This window comes from Camellia sinensis, chromosome 4, assembly GCF_055761805.1.
Source record: "Camellia sinensis isolate YWXY chromosome 4, ASM5576180v1, whole genome shotgun sequence".
Taxonomy (NCBI): Eukaryota; Viridiplantae; Streptophyta; class Magnoliopsida; order Ericales; family Theaceae; genus Camellia; species Camellia sinensis.
In genome coordinates, this window is record NC_138964.1 from 108,825,041 (window position 1) to 108,840,011 (window position 14,971).

The window sequence follows — 14,971 nt, forward strand, 5'->3', positions numbered from 1 at the left end:
TTTCAGGTCCTTGCTGGGAACATAGAATTGGCGGAAGTCTTTCGCTGGCTTACGAACGTCTGCAAGAAGAAACAGACATTAGAAACAGATAAATTATTGAAGACTTGAATAGAAACAACTAAGTATTGACACTGGGCTCTTACCCTTGCCCTCTTTAATTGATCGGGGAAGAGGGTAGAGATGGGCATCCTCGTCTGCACCAAACTCCCAATTTCCCGAAGCGATAACATAATCATCTCCAGCCCCCTTGTTGGAGTCTGGAAGGTCGGCTACAATTTTGAATTCAGTAGACCTCGGCTTGAGGTAGTAGATGTAACCTTTTTCCTTCAGGTTAAGGGGGCACATGGTGTAACAATACTGTATGTCGGCTAGGGTGATTCTAACATTTTCTTGTCTGGCTAAGGCGATGATACCAAAAATCACTCGATAAGAGTTTATGGCAAGTTGCATAGGGTTCAACTTATAATAATGCAGAATCTCGCGAAAAAGAATGTTAAGTGGAAGCCGAAGTCCACACTCAGTAAAGGCTACAATAGGGAGAGGCATGGTGTTTTCGGTAGGCATGATGGAGTCATCATCCCCAGCCAGTCTCAGATGGACATCGGCAGGGACGGAGAACTCTTGTCTAAAGTACTCAAGTTTGGTCGGGGTATCTACCCTATGTCTCCACATACCCATAACGTCGGCCTAAGGACAGAGGGCTAGGTTTCAGAAAGAAGGTGCTCTTAAAGGGTTATCGGGACCTCGGCGAAACCCTAGGTATATGCTGGGAAGGATTGTTTCAGTTTTTCCTAAAAATTGAGGGTTCTATAGACAAATCCCAAACCTAAATCTATGAGGGCAAAGATTGAAAGAAAGAATTAAAAGCAGAGATCTGGAAAGGAAAAACAGAAAACAAGAAACAAAGAACGACGTTTCAGAAACAAAGAACAGAGGTGTGGTTCTCAAAAGCAAAGGAAATACAGAAGTAAATGGTCAAGAACAGTGGCAAGAAAAGTGTTGAAACCATGCAAGTGTTCAAGATATGATTGAAATCATGAATAGACACATCCAGATGAATAGTTCAGCAAATCAAAAGGTTTGAAACAGAGCAATAATGGCAGTAAGTAAATGAAAGCACATAGAAGCAATTGGGAATAAGAGGAACAAAGGCTTACCAGAACAAATGAAGCCGGAATGAAAGACGCCGAGGTAAGGCATGGTTGCAGACACGACGGAATGGCGAAAGCTTCGCTGGAATGGAAGAATGAAGACGGTTGCAGAGCTTGGAGCTAGAGCAATGGCGGATATGAGAAAGTTTAAGAGAGAGAGAAAGCCAGAAAATCGAGTGCAAAAATAAAGAGGTGAAGAAGGAAAGAAAAGTTTTATCAAAAACTTAAAACGGCGGCAAAACAGGGCATTTATTGCGCCTGGAGGAACGTACGCGTCAGACGGCGCAGACGGATGAAAGACGGCTTACAAGCGCATCACAGACACGAGCCAATGAAGATAGAACATGTAAGGATAACGGTTGAGAAGAGATGCATGACAACTCATGCGCGTGGGGGAGTTCGTTTGAGTTTTTGTTCTTTGATGGAGGCATGTCGGCCTAACGTGAATGATCACGGCCGAGGAGTTCTTACGCCGACGTACTGAAAAGAGGAACGCTATAGGTTCCATCACCTTAGAATGCCGAGGTAATAGAACCTAGGGGCAGTTGTGGGGATATATTTTCTGAGTACCAACACGTGGCATGGTGACGCCGACGTGTCAGCCGAGGTGCCACGTGTCATGGTAGTTACGCCGAGGTGATCTCGAAGTTGCCGAGGTTATCTCCGAAAATATCAGAATCTGAGATAAGCGGATAAAGGACAAGAGTCCTAGGACAAAGAGGAGACTTAGCCAAGATAAGGATAAAGCTCTTAGGGAGTTTATCTTTATCTTTTGAGGAATCCATGTAAGCACAGAATTGGAGTCCATAGAAGTCATGCTTCTAGTAGGACTTGGATTGAGTTAATTATAAAAGAGAAGCACCCCCGTGGGTCTAAGGTATGCAATTTATGTTTTGAGCAATAAGTTTAGCACTTGATTATCTTTGAGAGATATACTGACTTGATCGTCAGAGTGCCCCTGAGTAGAAGAACCACCGTCGGAGCCTTTTCTTTCTGTTACAGGTTAGCTAAAGCCATCTATTCTACCGGTGCTCTCCAGTTTATTACTAAGCGGGCAGTGTGGTCGGAAAATCACTCACACAGATATTAAAACCCTAAACCCTAAAACACAAACAAACAAACAAACAAAATTAATTTGTTAGTTGGACTTTGGGAGGAAAAAAAAATAACAAAATGAAAAGAAATAATAGTGGAAAAGAAAAAAATAGTAAAATTTTTGTTATTACGTTTCGCTATTAGTCTCACTAACTGTACCTCTTGCTATTCTATATTTTTTCATCATTATTGGATTTATTTAAGCATTTTCACAAACCCTTTTTCAAAGATCATAATTTATAATTGGAGAATTGTACATTTCAACATTGTTCAAGATCAAATTAACAATAAAATGGATTGCATTGATGTGTTAGGGAAAAATATGAAGCATTTTCACAGGCCTTTTTTCAATGATCATAATTTATAATTCAGTCATGCTACGTAGCTCGAAAGCTACGTAGCTCGAATCCCCCGAATAGGAAACGTTGCCGTTTTTGTATTTTTTTTTTTTTTCAGACGCAAAAATCAGGAGGAAGATGGAGGGGAGAGGAGAGGAGAAGGAGGAAGGAGGAGGAGGAGGAGGAGAAGGAGGACTGGAGGGGGCCCTAATAACAGGGGAGGAGGAGGCGGGGCCGGAGGCGGGACGGCGGCCGGAGCTGGAGCTGGAGCTGCTGCTGCGGCGAGCTGGCGGCAAGGCGACGACGGCGGGCCGGAGCTGCGACGACGGCGCGATAGCGGGGAGCTGCTACACCACCAGCTGCTCCTCTTCCCCTCTTCTTCTTCTCTCTCTCTCTCCCTCTCCCTCTTCCTCTTCCCCTCTTCTTCTCAGTCGGTTTCAAATCAAAAATGGAAGAAAAAAAAGAAGGAAAAAAAAAAAAAAAACCTAAAGCCCAAAATGACGTCGTTTTGGGCTTTAGGGGGATTCGAGGGCGAAATCCTTCGAGCTACCAATCTTTATTCTTTATAATTAGAGACTTGTACATTTCAACATTGTTCAAGATCAAATTAACAACAAAACGGATTGCATGGATGCGTTAGGGAAAAATATGATTTTCCTACAAGTACTATAAATCAATCAAAGGAAATAAAAAAATAATAACACGCAAAAAATTAAATCAACGATACAAGAATTTTTTACATGATTTCCTTAATGTGCAGTACATCTAGGAGATGATAATCCGATTCTACTATTAACTAAGAGTTTACAAACAATTACAAACGATACACAAAAAATCTCACAACTATCTTTAGGTGAATTCTAAATAATCATAAATAAAAAATAAAAAAGGAAAGACCTATCTAAAATGGTTGAACAAATGTCTTCAAACTAGAGTTGGTAAAGAAAAAAAAAATTAATGAAATAAACTAGAGTTGGTAAAAAAAAAAAAAAAAAAAATCAGATGAAATAATTTAAAGCACATCATTACATTTATAAAATAAAAATTAATGACAAGTTTTTTTTTTTTTTTTTGAGAATTACACTGACATGTGTCAGTTAAAAAAATATTTGCAACTAAATGAAAAATATTATAAATATTAATAATTATAATTATAATTATAATTTTTTTATTAATATATAATTAAGTTACAATGACACCACTACATTATTATAAAGACAAGACTACTCAAAACTTTAAAAAATGAATTTTTAATTTTCAAATATTATTAGTAAAATAATTTCTAACTGTAATATATACTTAATACTAAGATAAAAGGGTGCATACATTAGCAACTAATTATTGCAACATATTTTAAATTTATGCATAATGAGTGAAGTTAGAAATTTAATCCATTTATTTGAACTTCTACAACTTTTTTTCACATTAATAATGGAAAATTCACCATATTTAAGATTATATAATAACACAATATTTGAAAATTATGTAAGAATATTGGGTTAATTGTGACAAATCTACAATGTAGAATTTGATTAATAGTCCAAAAGTTGGGTTTAGCCTAAAACTCCAAAAGTTGAGATTTTTTTGAGGATTTTTTTTTTTTAGTAGTAGTAATGTTATAGTGATTATTTGTATGGTTGCTATACTCTTAGGTCTTATTTGATTAACACGATTAATAGTGAAATGATTAATAATTTCATGAATTAGTGTGCGATTAATTATCAAATTAAATTAGAGAGATAATTATTTATTATGTATTCATTTTTTTTCTTTCATACTTGAAATTATGATTCCTAACTTCTCTCAATATTAAAATTTTGTCAATTTTGTTGGATTGAATGTTCGCCATACATATAATCTAGTTAATAAAATTTGCAATCAAAATGGGATTGTGAGTACATAGAGACTAACCATCCCAATCCAATATTATAATTCTATTAATCAAACATGTCCTTAACTTTTGACTATTGTATCTTCAATTTTTGTATAATTAAGTACCATTCATCTTTAAAAAAAACTCCAAAATTATTTTAGAGAATTCGAATGCATAATTAAAGTCTAATAAAGGCATATAGTTATCTCCCCCCCCCCCCCAAAAAAAAAAAAAAAAAAAACCTTTAAAACAAAATAAATCTTGAATTTTTTATTTGTTCAATTTAAACCCTATGTTTGAACGCCTAAGAAATAATCATTCCATGTCATCTCATTCTAATTAATCAAATAATAAGAGTTCACAAATATATATATATATATATATATATATGTGTGTGTGAAATAAAATGATATTATATAATATATATATATATATATATGCTCTATTTGATGGTACTTATAAGTTAATTTTTCAGTTTATTGGTTTTTTAAAAAAAAATTAATGGTGTTTAGTTGAAATTTTTATTTAAATTTAACCGTCTAAAGATAAAATTTTAAAAAAGAGATAATTTTTTTAGTCAATAGATCAACTTTTCCAACACCTACTTAAATTAAAAAAAAGATTTGTATAATTTTATCATTTTATCATTCAAACCGTGCATGACCTTTCCTACAAGGCAACATATCACAATCAAGTAGGTGAGCCATATTTAATGAATCAATGTTGAGGAAAACATTTCCTACACCAACCTCACCTGCGAAATGCACAATTTAGGAAAGTCTCCAACTTACTAATAAATCAGTACATTAGTTTAAAAAAATTATTTTGTTAAAAAAAAAATTTAAATCATTTAGTATATACATTTCCAGCAGAAAGAAATAATCATTTTTGTTGGCTTCATCTTCCTCTTGCTCTTGCTCTTGCGTCTTCAAGCCACTACTGTGTTTGGACATTTCTAGCAGAAAGAAATAATCATTTTTGTTGGCTTCATCTTGCTCTTGCTCTTGCGTCTTCAAGCCAGTCTTCAAGCCACTACTGTGTTTGGACATTTCTTGCAGAAAGAAATAAAATTTTTGTTGGCTTCATCTTGCTCTCGCTCTTGCATCTTCAAGCCACTACTGTGTTTGGACATTTCTTGTAGAATATCATTTTTGTTGGCTTCATCTTGCTCTTGCTCTTGCTCTTGCTCTTGCGTCTTCAAGCCACTACTGTGTTTGGCCGGCGCCGATTCCCTATCTCGGATCTGGCCTACGCGCGTGGCGGTGTGGCCTCAGCCGCCATTAGCATCGAAACAGATCCATGCCGCACCTGCTCGCAATCCCTTCGCTCGCCATGATCCATCTATAATGAGGGTCCACGTTGCTGTGTCTTCCTGCAAATCCATGGCAAAACCTGTTGCCGATTGAAGAACACACACTTCACTTGAAACCACCACTGTGTAAAGTCATTGCTCTTGCTCTTGCGTCTTCAAACCACCACTGTGTTTGGCCGGCGCCGATTCCCTATCTCGGATCTGGCCTACACGCGTGGCTTCTCAACCCACGCGGTGTGGCCTCAGCCGCCATTACCCATCTTTCCATTCTTCTTCATTCTTCTATGAATCCGAGGGTAAGCATTCTTTTCCTTCTTTTTCCTTTTTTTTTTTTTTTTTTTTTTTTTTTTTTTTTTTTTTTTTTGTATGTGTGAATCTTGATCTGCTAATTGTTGCTCACTGCTTTTCTGTAAAAAAAAGAAAATAAGACTTTGTTGAATGTTTGAATATTGTAATTGTAATTCCGGAATTTGAAACTTTATTGAGGGGCTGACATTTACGACCTCGGAACTGGAACCTAGAATGTTTAATTTGTATAAAACTCCAAATTTTGTGAAATCAAAATTTGAAATCCTCTTGCTAAGAGGAAGAGCAATATTGTTGTTGTTGTAGAACTCATAATCATACTGTCACATTTTGTTTAGCATATTACACGTATGAACAAGTATAAATAAATAATTAAAAATTAGTTTTTAAATTTAAATAATAATATAAATTTATCTAAATATGTAGTAAAATGATTCATAATCAATTAAATTTTATTTATTTTTATCAAAGTTACACATAAGAGTTTTTATTCTGATATCAACAATTTTGTGTTCTAGATTCTTAATAAAAAATACATGTCATAATTTAATTAATAAAAATTCAAAAATAAATTACAAAAGTTATATTTATGATAAAAAATAAATACATTTTATTTTAAATGTTTTGTAATTTTAATTTGCCATATGATAATAGTAAATTACATTTGTTAATATACTAATTTTTTCTTATTTTGTAAAGCCTAAAAAATTTTCTACTCAAAATTGTTAGAAGTTAGTTGACTCAATATTTATGTTAATGTGACATTCATCTAATTATTAAAAATTGTTTTGATCTATATCTAACTTATGAATCATTTGACCTATTTATTTATTAAATTGGTAAATAAATATTTGTAATTATTTTTTTATAATAAATCATATGAACATATTTTATGCATATTTATTAAAAATTTTGAACTTAAGTAAAAAATTATATATTTATGTTAACACTATGAAATGAATAGTTATTTATATTTATGTATAAAAAAAATAAAAAATAAAAAGTTATCTAAGATAGAATCACATTAAATTATAGGTCATATTCTAGTCTTAATCTTACACTTAATCTATAAAATTGATAAGTTAATTTGTAAAAACGTCTGATAATTATAAATTTAAATATTTATGTATAAATTATATCATTGATAAGTAGAATATTTTATAATAATCAATTCAAATTGACTAATGTCCATTATATCAGTATTAAAGTATATTTAAATCTTAAAAAAAATTATCAAAGGTTAGATTGGGCTAACTCATGAACTATGTTTTAGCCTAAAAATGCAATGGATCATAAAAATTTATCTGGTAAGTGAGTGTATGCTAATTTAAAGTTAGTAAGACGTGGGTTGCACTCACAATAGATGTAAACCATTGTTTTCATTTTTTGAATATTTTGTTTGGTAGTCAAGTGAAATTTTATATCAAATTTATTAATTTGAAGTTAATACTTAAAATTTAAAACTATTCAATATAATATTTTTTCAATAAGATTATGACATGCCTACTTGACATTATTGACCATTTGATAAATTATGATTAACAGTTAAAAAATAATTTAAATATTTTAAAATTATGTATAATTCAAATTTTCTTTGCACTTTCTTTTTAAATTTAAAATTAAATATAGTTTAGACATAGCTAAAAATATTACTATCTAACAAAAAAAGATATAGCTAAGATTGTTTTTTGACATTTTATGTCCATTTTTTTTTTATTGAATTAGAATTTGAAAATTAGATATGGTCAGATAAGTCAGTAATTTTAAATTATATTTATTTTTTAGTTTCAAATATTTTTTAAAAAAATGAATAATATTTTGAAGTATATATTTTTATAATTTTAAATTATATAATAAATTTAAATTTAGAATTTCCTTTTAAGGATTTTCAAATATGAAATTAGATGTGGCTTAGATATGATTAAAGTTATTTATTTGACTTTCTATGTATAAATATTTTGTTTTTAAATTTAAAATTATAGATATGGTTTAATCCGCCAATAGTTGTATGTCACTTATATTTCTTAACTTTTAACATTTTATATTAATGTTTTGAAATTCTTAGAGTCTCTTAGATCAAAAGTTTCTTTTGCTCGGAAATAGTATACATATAGATATGGATCAGAGTATACTCTACATCTAAGAAACACACTAATTGATAAATTAAATATTCACTTAGTAGAATTGAAATTGAAAATTATGAAAAATATAATTATTGGCTTTTAAGGACTACATATATAAAATCAATAAAAGGTACAATTCTTTTTTTTTTTTAATTTGTAATCTATATGATAGAGGTATAATCAATCACAAATTCTAATTTTTTTAATAACATAGCAATTTAAAAGATTATATATTGATCCATTACATGTCTTAAAAAATAACAAACATATAAAAAATCTCATACATAATCTTAGCACCGAGACCAACAACTATTTGTAATTACTTTAGAATTTGAATGAGGCATTCATGGTCATATTCACATATGTGCTTGGTTTATTGTTGTTCCGTTATTAACAGAGGCCGGATGGGGGTGGAGATTAAACTTGAATAAAAGGCACCAAAAAAAAAATTAAACAATGAAATCTTAAAAATCACCATTTTAAGAGAGAGAGAGGTGTAAAGAATATTTATTCTGGTAGAGATGAAGATGTTTCTTGTGTAAACTTCCTTTTATTTTGAAAGCAGTGAAAGATGTTTCTTGTGTAAGTTTTTTTTGGTTAATAGTAAATTCATGCTAATTAGCTAGGTAAAATATATAATATATTTTTATTATGGAAAACAATTCCTTAAATCATGTGTATTTTGAAATTTAAATCCCTAAATAATAGAAGTCAATAAATTCTTTGTTGACTATAATTTTAAATTTTAAACTTTGAATTTCAATTTTCAGTATTCCTTAAATCATGTGTATTTTGAAATTTGAACCCCTAAATGATATGTGAATTGAATAAATTCTTCGTTAATTAAAATTTTAAATTTTAAACTTAAAATTTCAATTTTTAGTAGCCAATGATTTTTAAAAATAAATAAATAAATAAAAATCAATATAATTGGATTAAAATTTTAAAGCTTTTAGAGTTCTTAAAGTTAAAAACCTTATTTTTCTTAATATATAGTATAGATGGGAATTAAATTTAACTATTAAAATCTATTAATAATTTACCCTAATAATAATGGAAGATGATAGATTTCATGTATAGACAAAAGAAATAAGGAGAAGGATGGAGAACACATTAGACATATATAGACTATATATATTTTGTGTGATAAATAAATCATCTTAATCTTAAATTATGTCTTAATAGTGACAAGCCATGATGTTAAGCCATCTAGGTAGATGTTAACAATAATTAAGCCACAAAATTTCACAATAAAATTGGATATGCATAAAAAAATTATTAATTATAAAAATTGTTGAGAATAATAATATTACAATCACTTGATAACATAAATAACTTGTATCAAACTAAACAAAACATTAAAAGAGAGAAAATTGGTATTCGCAACTCCAAGCCACCAGTTTCCATTAGCTAGGTCCTATATATTTTTACATGGATATCAAAATTGAATAATTGATAGAAGAACACAAATTCTATTTCTTTACCACTGATTACTTAATTATGATTTTTGTTTTATAATTATTGGTGTAATAATTATTTGACACAATGGTAGCATGACTTAGGAACTTGTGATCTTCCAATACAGTGGTCTAGGTGTGGACTTTATGTATATTAAGAGTTTTCAAATTTTACCTGCAAGATGTAGATTTCCACCTCAACCGATGTCCCTCCACGTATAGAGACCTTTCCAATTGTTGAACCAAGAGGTATATCTGTATCCACAATCACAAATCCCGGACAATTTGTATTGAAACAATGAGATTGACCTGCCTGTTTGGTAGAGAAACATATAAGAATATATTGTAAGAGCTACTAAGAAATATAGTCAATTAAGAAATATGCACTCAAAAGCAGTGATACTTACATTATGAATAGTCGAGTCCGTGCGTCACCAAGCAGAGATGGATCCACCTGAGACAAACCAAAAACATAATAAAAACAAATGCTTTTGTCTATGTGAAGCTAGTTTTTAATTCTGAAAATTGTTTGTAAAAGAAGTAAGAAGTTACATTTACAAGAAGCAAGAAGAGCAACTTACCCTCCACCCGACTTGTAAGCTATCAGGCCCATTTTGAATCATCATTCGCCCTGCACTATATTGTTTACCCACGACATCTGGTTGGTGTACAGTAAGCACCGCTGACGCTCCACTGTGTTTGTTTGGACCATCTATTGTCTCAACTATGGCATACTAGGTAATAAAAGTCCAAAACATGTGTTACTTTTATATTTTCCCTTTAACCTTTTCCGCTGTGAGAATCTGTACATATCCATATTGTTGGGAGGGAAACCAAAGGCCAATTCAAAATACCCCAATTTAGCACAAAATAGCAGAAGTAATTTTTCTCCCTCTTTGTGTGAATCTATTAGGAAACAATTTGAATAGAGCACAATATATATATAAAAGGCAAGAGCAATTTTTACATGGAAAACCTTCCCACTGTGAGAAGGAAAAAATCACGGGACTGTAGTCTATCAAATATCTCCACTATCAAAAAATAATGGGTGTACAAGAGTTCTCTCTGGTTAGAACTAGAGGCAAACAATCAAGAACAACTACAAATAAGTTTTTCTCGCAACCAAAAAACTAGTTACAAAGTTTAGGAAAGATCTCACAAAAACAAGGTACTGTTCATGAGCTAGAAAACCAAAGTCAGAATGCTCCAAATCTGATCTCCACCGTTCAAATCTTAGAGCCTTGAGTGTGAACTAGCCTACCAAATTTCAGCTCAATCGGACCACAAATGCTTGCCGATTGAACTGCTTGATCAAAACTGGATAGAGTTTATCAAAAAATTGCTTGGCCCCCTTTTTCCTCTTTGTTTGGTGGTTGTACTCTACTCTCTCTCAAGGGTAGTAGAGAGGGTTTTTGTTTCATCACACACGGGCCAAAAACCAAACAAAAAACATTATCCGTTTGGTTTAATTTTAGAATTATAATTTGAGTGTAGAGTTATGTTTTGAGTTTTGAGTTTTTGAATCATGATTTGAAAAAAGAAAATGTGTTTAGGTTTGAGTTTTGAAATGATTTGTAATTTATTTTTTTTTTTTTTTTTTTTTTTTGATTGATTGATGTATAGAATATGAGAGAATGTGAGAGGAGAGAGGAGAAATGAGAGAGAAAAAGTGATAGATTAATAATAAAAATAAAAATAAAAAGAGGAGTTTTGAAAGTAATTTTGAGTTGTATTTTAAAAATATGTTTGGTTAACAAGTTGCATTCTAATCATGATTTAAAAATAGAGTTGAGTTTTGAAAAGTAAACCAAACGCTACCATAATCTCTCTAGAGTGGTGATTGAGACCCCTACCCCTACAAAACCCCCACATGACCCCCACAAATCTGGACTACTCATGATGCGGACCCCACACATACATGGTGGGCTAGGATGACTTTGGGGGTGTGGGGATCATCCCTAAAGGGGGTCCCAAATATTTTTCATCTCTCCATGTGGGCTTGAGACTCATATGGGCTTTACCAAATATTTAGGCCATCCTCCACATACGAGGGAAACCAAACCCAACACACACACACACACACACACACACACACATATGTATGATCTTACTTTTTTTGTTGATTTTTTCCCCCTCTTTTCATTCAAAAAACGCATTGTGCCCTAACTATAAGATTTAATATTTAGTGTTTTTGGTTGTGCTGATTCAAGCGATGTAAACAATCACGTCTACAAGTAAATTTATTATCAAAAGTTTGCCTAAAACTTTCAACAAGATGAGGCTAAACATAGCTTAAAAAAATGAGGACTAAAATCAATTTGTAGGATCAAAAAATGTGGTTAAGAGTGTTTTATGTGTGCGTTGGCAGCTCATTCAAAAAGGTGATTCATAGAAACAAATAAAACCAAATATAGAAAACAAGCAATAGTGCAAAACTAGTATTGTGAAGCTATATAATCTTGATTGACTAGGATAACTTACATCAGCACCACCGGTGTCATCTGCAGGAGTCATTATTTTTTAAGCAAGTTTCTCTCTAGTGAGATCTTCTTTAGTAGTTCTTCTAATTGGAACTATTCCAATCAAGCAACCTCCGCCCTTTAGTCCTATATGTAGAGGTTTGCTATCTTTTGAGGAAACTTGATCTCTTGATCTATTGGGTAATGAAGTGGGCTTCATCTCCAATTCAACTCAATTCAAAAAAGGTAAAGGAGACTTGCACATAAATTGATCACATAATGGATTACAGAAATTCACACGAGTTGGATTTTACTGTTGGGTACGTCCATGTCTTGTTTTCTATGAGCCCCATGCAGTTATTAGTGTTGGGTGTGTGTATCAAATTTTGTAAGATCCATACTATATTTTGGGTTAGGTTGTGAAATCAAGAGTTCACTAGTAATTCAATGTGTAGGGTTTTACTAATTGTATGGGACTAACATTTCTATGGTTTGCCAATAAATATGAATCTTCTCTACCCTCTCCTCTCTTTTATTGATTCTTGTCCCAAAATTATATTTTATCTATTGGATTTGATCAATACAATTATTCCCTTTGCTAATAAAAAGAAGTATTGTAGAGGTGTGAGATTGAGAGGGTCTGTAAAGATGTAGGGGATATGAAAAAATTCCTTGGACAACGATAGTGAGTAAGTAAGCACGTGTAGCTTCTAGAATCAGTTAATCTTAAGTAGGGAAATGGGTATTGGTGTCAGATTTTAGTGGTTTTTGGTCTTATTGTTGTACTTGCTATGATTCATAGTATATTTCTCTTTTGTATGCAAATCTTTGTGATTTTTCCTCTTAAGTGTGTGCATATGGATGTGCTTCCATTTGAATTTAGGATGTGCAATAATCCCAACACCTAATGTGCGAACTACAGTGTTCTGTAATTTATTTTGTTCTTATGGAGTGTTGAATAAATAATTAAGCAGCCTTCAATAATGTGTTGGAGATAAGAGGATGTATGGAGACAAACTTGAAAATGAAAAGTGTGGTTCTTCAGTAAAGGATGATCAAATGCAGTTTGTTTATAGAAATCCACGCAATCATAAATATCTCCATAATTATTCTGTAAATGTTACAATCTTTCTGTTAATTTTTATATACAATTGTTTAATTCATGAAAGGTTGTTCACAATTTTGTGCAAAAATAATAATACCATATTCTGTATTCTCAAGTTCAGAACGTCAAATTAAATGGTTGCAATTCTAGACATCCATGATATTAGGCCTAAGATGCCTATTAATCTCTGCCATTTGATTTTCATAGAAAATTTAACTGGACAATATTGGAATTGGATGTCCTCAAAACTAATCCCAGGACATCCTATGAAACCGGCCCAACTTAAATTTTTATTTATTGTATTTGAGACAATAGTTTGTTGATGTCAACAACTTTATGTTCCGATTTAAAATTGAAGACATAGATTTTTTTTAACCCAATAAATAACTTTTTCATTCAAAAAATTAGTTTAATATTTTATTGTTAATTTGGTATAAATTTAATTCATTCCACATTAGAGACAAAAGGGTCCCATGCCGTACATAGAGATTGTGTTTGTTTGGGATTGTCCCTATGTATCCTTTATATGGTGATTATTAAGTTCCATAAGAGGTAGACACAAAATATGACATTAAGTATGGGATATGATTGATTATTGAGCTCCATTAGGTGATGAGATACCAAATGAGAGATTAAAAAGGGTCTGCATTAGTAAAAACACCAAAATATTCTCCCATTATGGTCATTACACTACGTATGTATGTCTAGTGTGATTCCAGACAAACATGGTATATGATAAGATTTAACTTCCCAATCCATGAATATTTCAAATTGGGATAATATATGCAATTGATAATATCAACATCAATTATGACGAGTCTATTAATCAAATAAAATTCACTCCCATGAAACAAACATAGCAAAATTGAACTAAGACTGTTTTTAGATTTTAAATTTATATATGAATTTGAAAAGGAAAATAGAAAACATGAGTGACAACTGAATCAAATATAATTATACCTTACCTAAATATTTCATTTCTCTATCTAAATTAGTGATCCAAACGCAGTCTAAATGTTTCTAATAATAGTTGAGAATAAATACTTGTATAGTCCTGACTGCTAGCTTGTTGAGATGCTTAAGTCACTCCTCCAACTCCAAATCTTCTTCTTTAGTTAACGGAATCGTAATAAAATACACACATGTTCTTTAAAGTAAGTGTTTCTTGTCACTCGTATCACTTTGGTCCTCAAAGTTTTTAATTTTGTCAATTTGGTCATGAAACATTAATGAAGAAAATGAAACATCACATTACAATATGAAATTGATAAAATTGATACTTTAGGGACCAATACGACACAAAGTATACATCTTTGGGACCATAGTAACATTTATAATTATTTTTTCTTAACGATTTAAACATCCGTTTTGAGATTATATTAATTTGACTCAAATTGACAATTTGGAATAGCAAAATGACAAAATTAATTTTTTTTTTGATCTACTAAAATCAGTTATTAGTTGTTAAATTAGCACCTTTAAAAGTTAGCCTACCCACTTTTTGCAAATTCAACTCTCTAAGAAGAGTTGAATAACCTTCCCTAGGGTCTAAGCTCTTAAAAAAGTCATAGTGGTTAATTAGGTTAGGCCTAATTGATTGACAATTAAAAATTAAGGGACCAATATAACAACATTACTAAAAGTAGTAGTTTTTGCGACCGCTACAAGCCGTCGCAAACAATAAAAATACAATCGCAAAAGATCTTTTGCGACGGCCCATGCGATAGCAAATGAGGGTCGCAAATGTAGGAG

The 14,971-nt window shown here is 31.6% G+C and overlaps 1 protein-coding gene across 1 annotated transcript; it reads right to left on the reverse strand.

Moving 5' to 3' along the window:
• Window positions 1-2: 2 nt before the first annotated feature.
• On the reverse strand, window positions 3-12,169 carry LOC145823959 (uncharacterized). Its single transcript, XM_082923534.1, has 4 exons — window positions 12,137-12,169; window positions 10,237-10,389; window positions 9,831-9,968; window positions 3-59 (listed from the first exon to the last, which is right to left on the reverse strand). The coding sequence occupies exons 1-4, from the start codon at window positions 12,167-12,169 to the stop codon at window positions 3-5; spliced, it is 381 nt and encodes a 126-aa protein (XP_082779660.1).
• Between the last annotated feature and the right edge of the window lie 2,802 nt (window positions 12,170-14,971).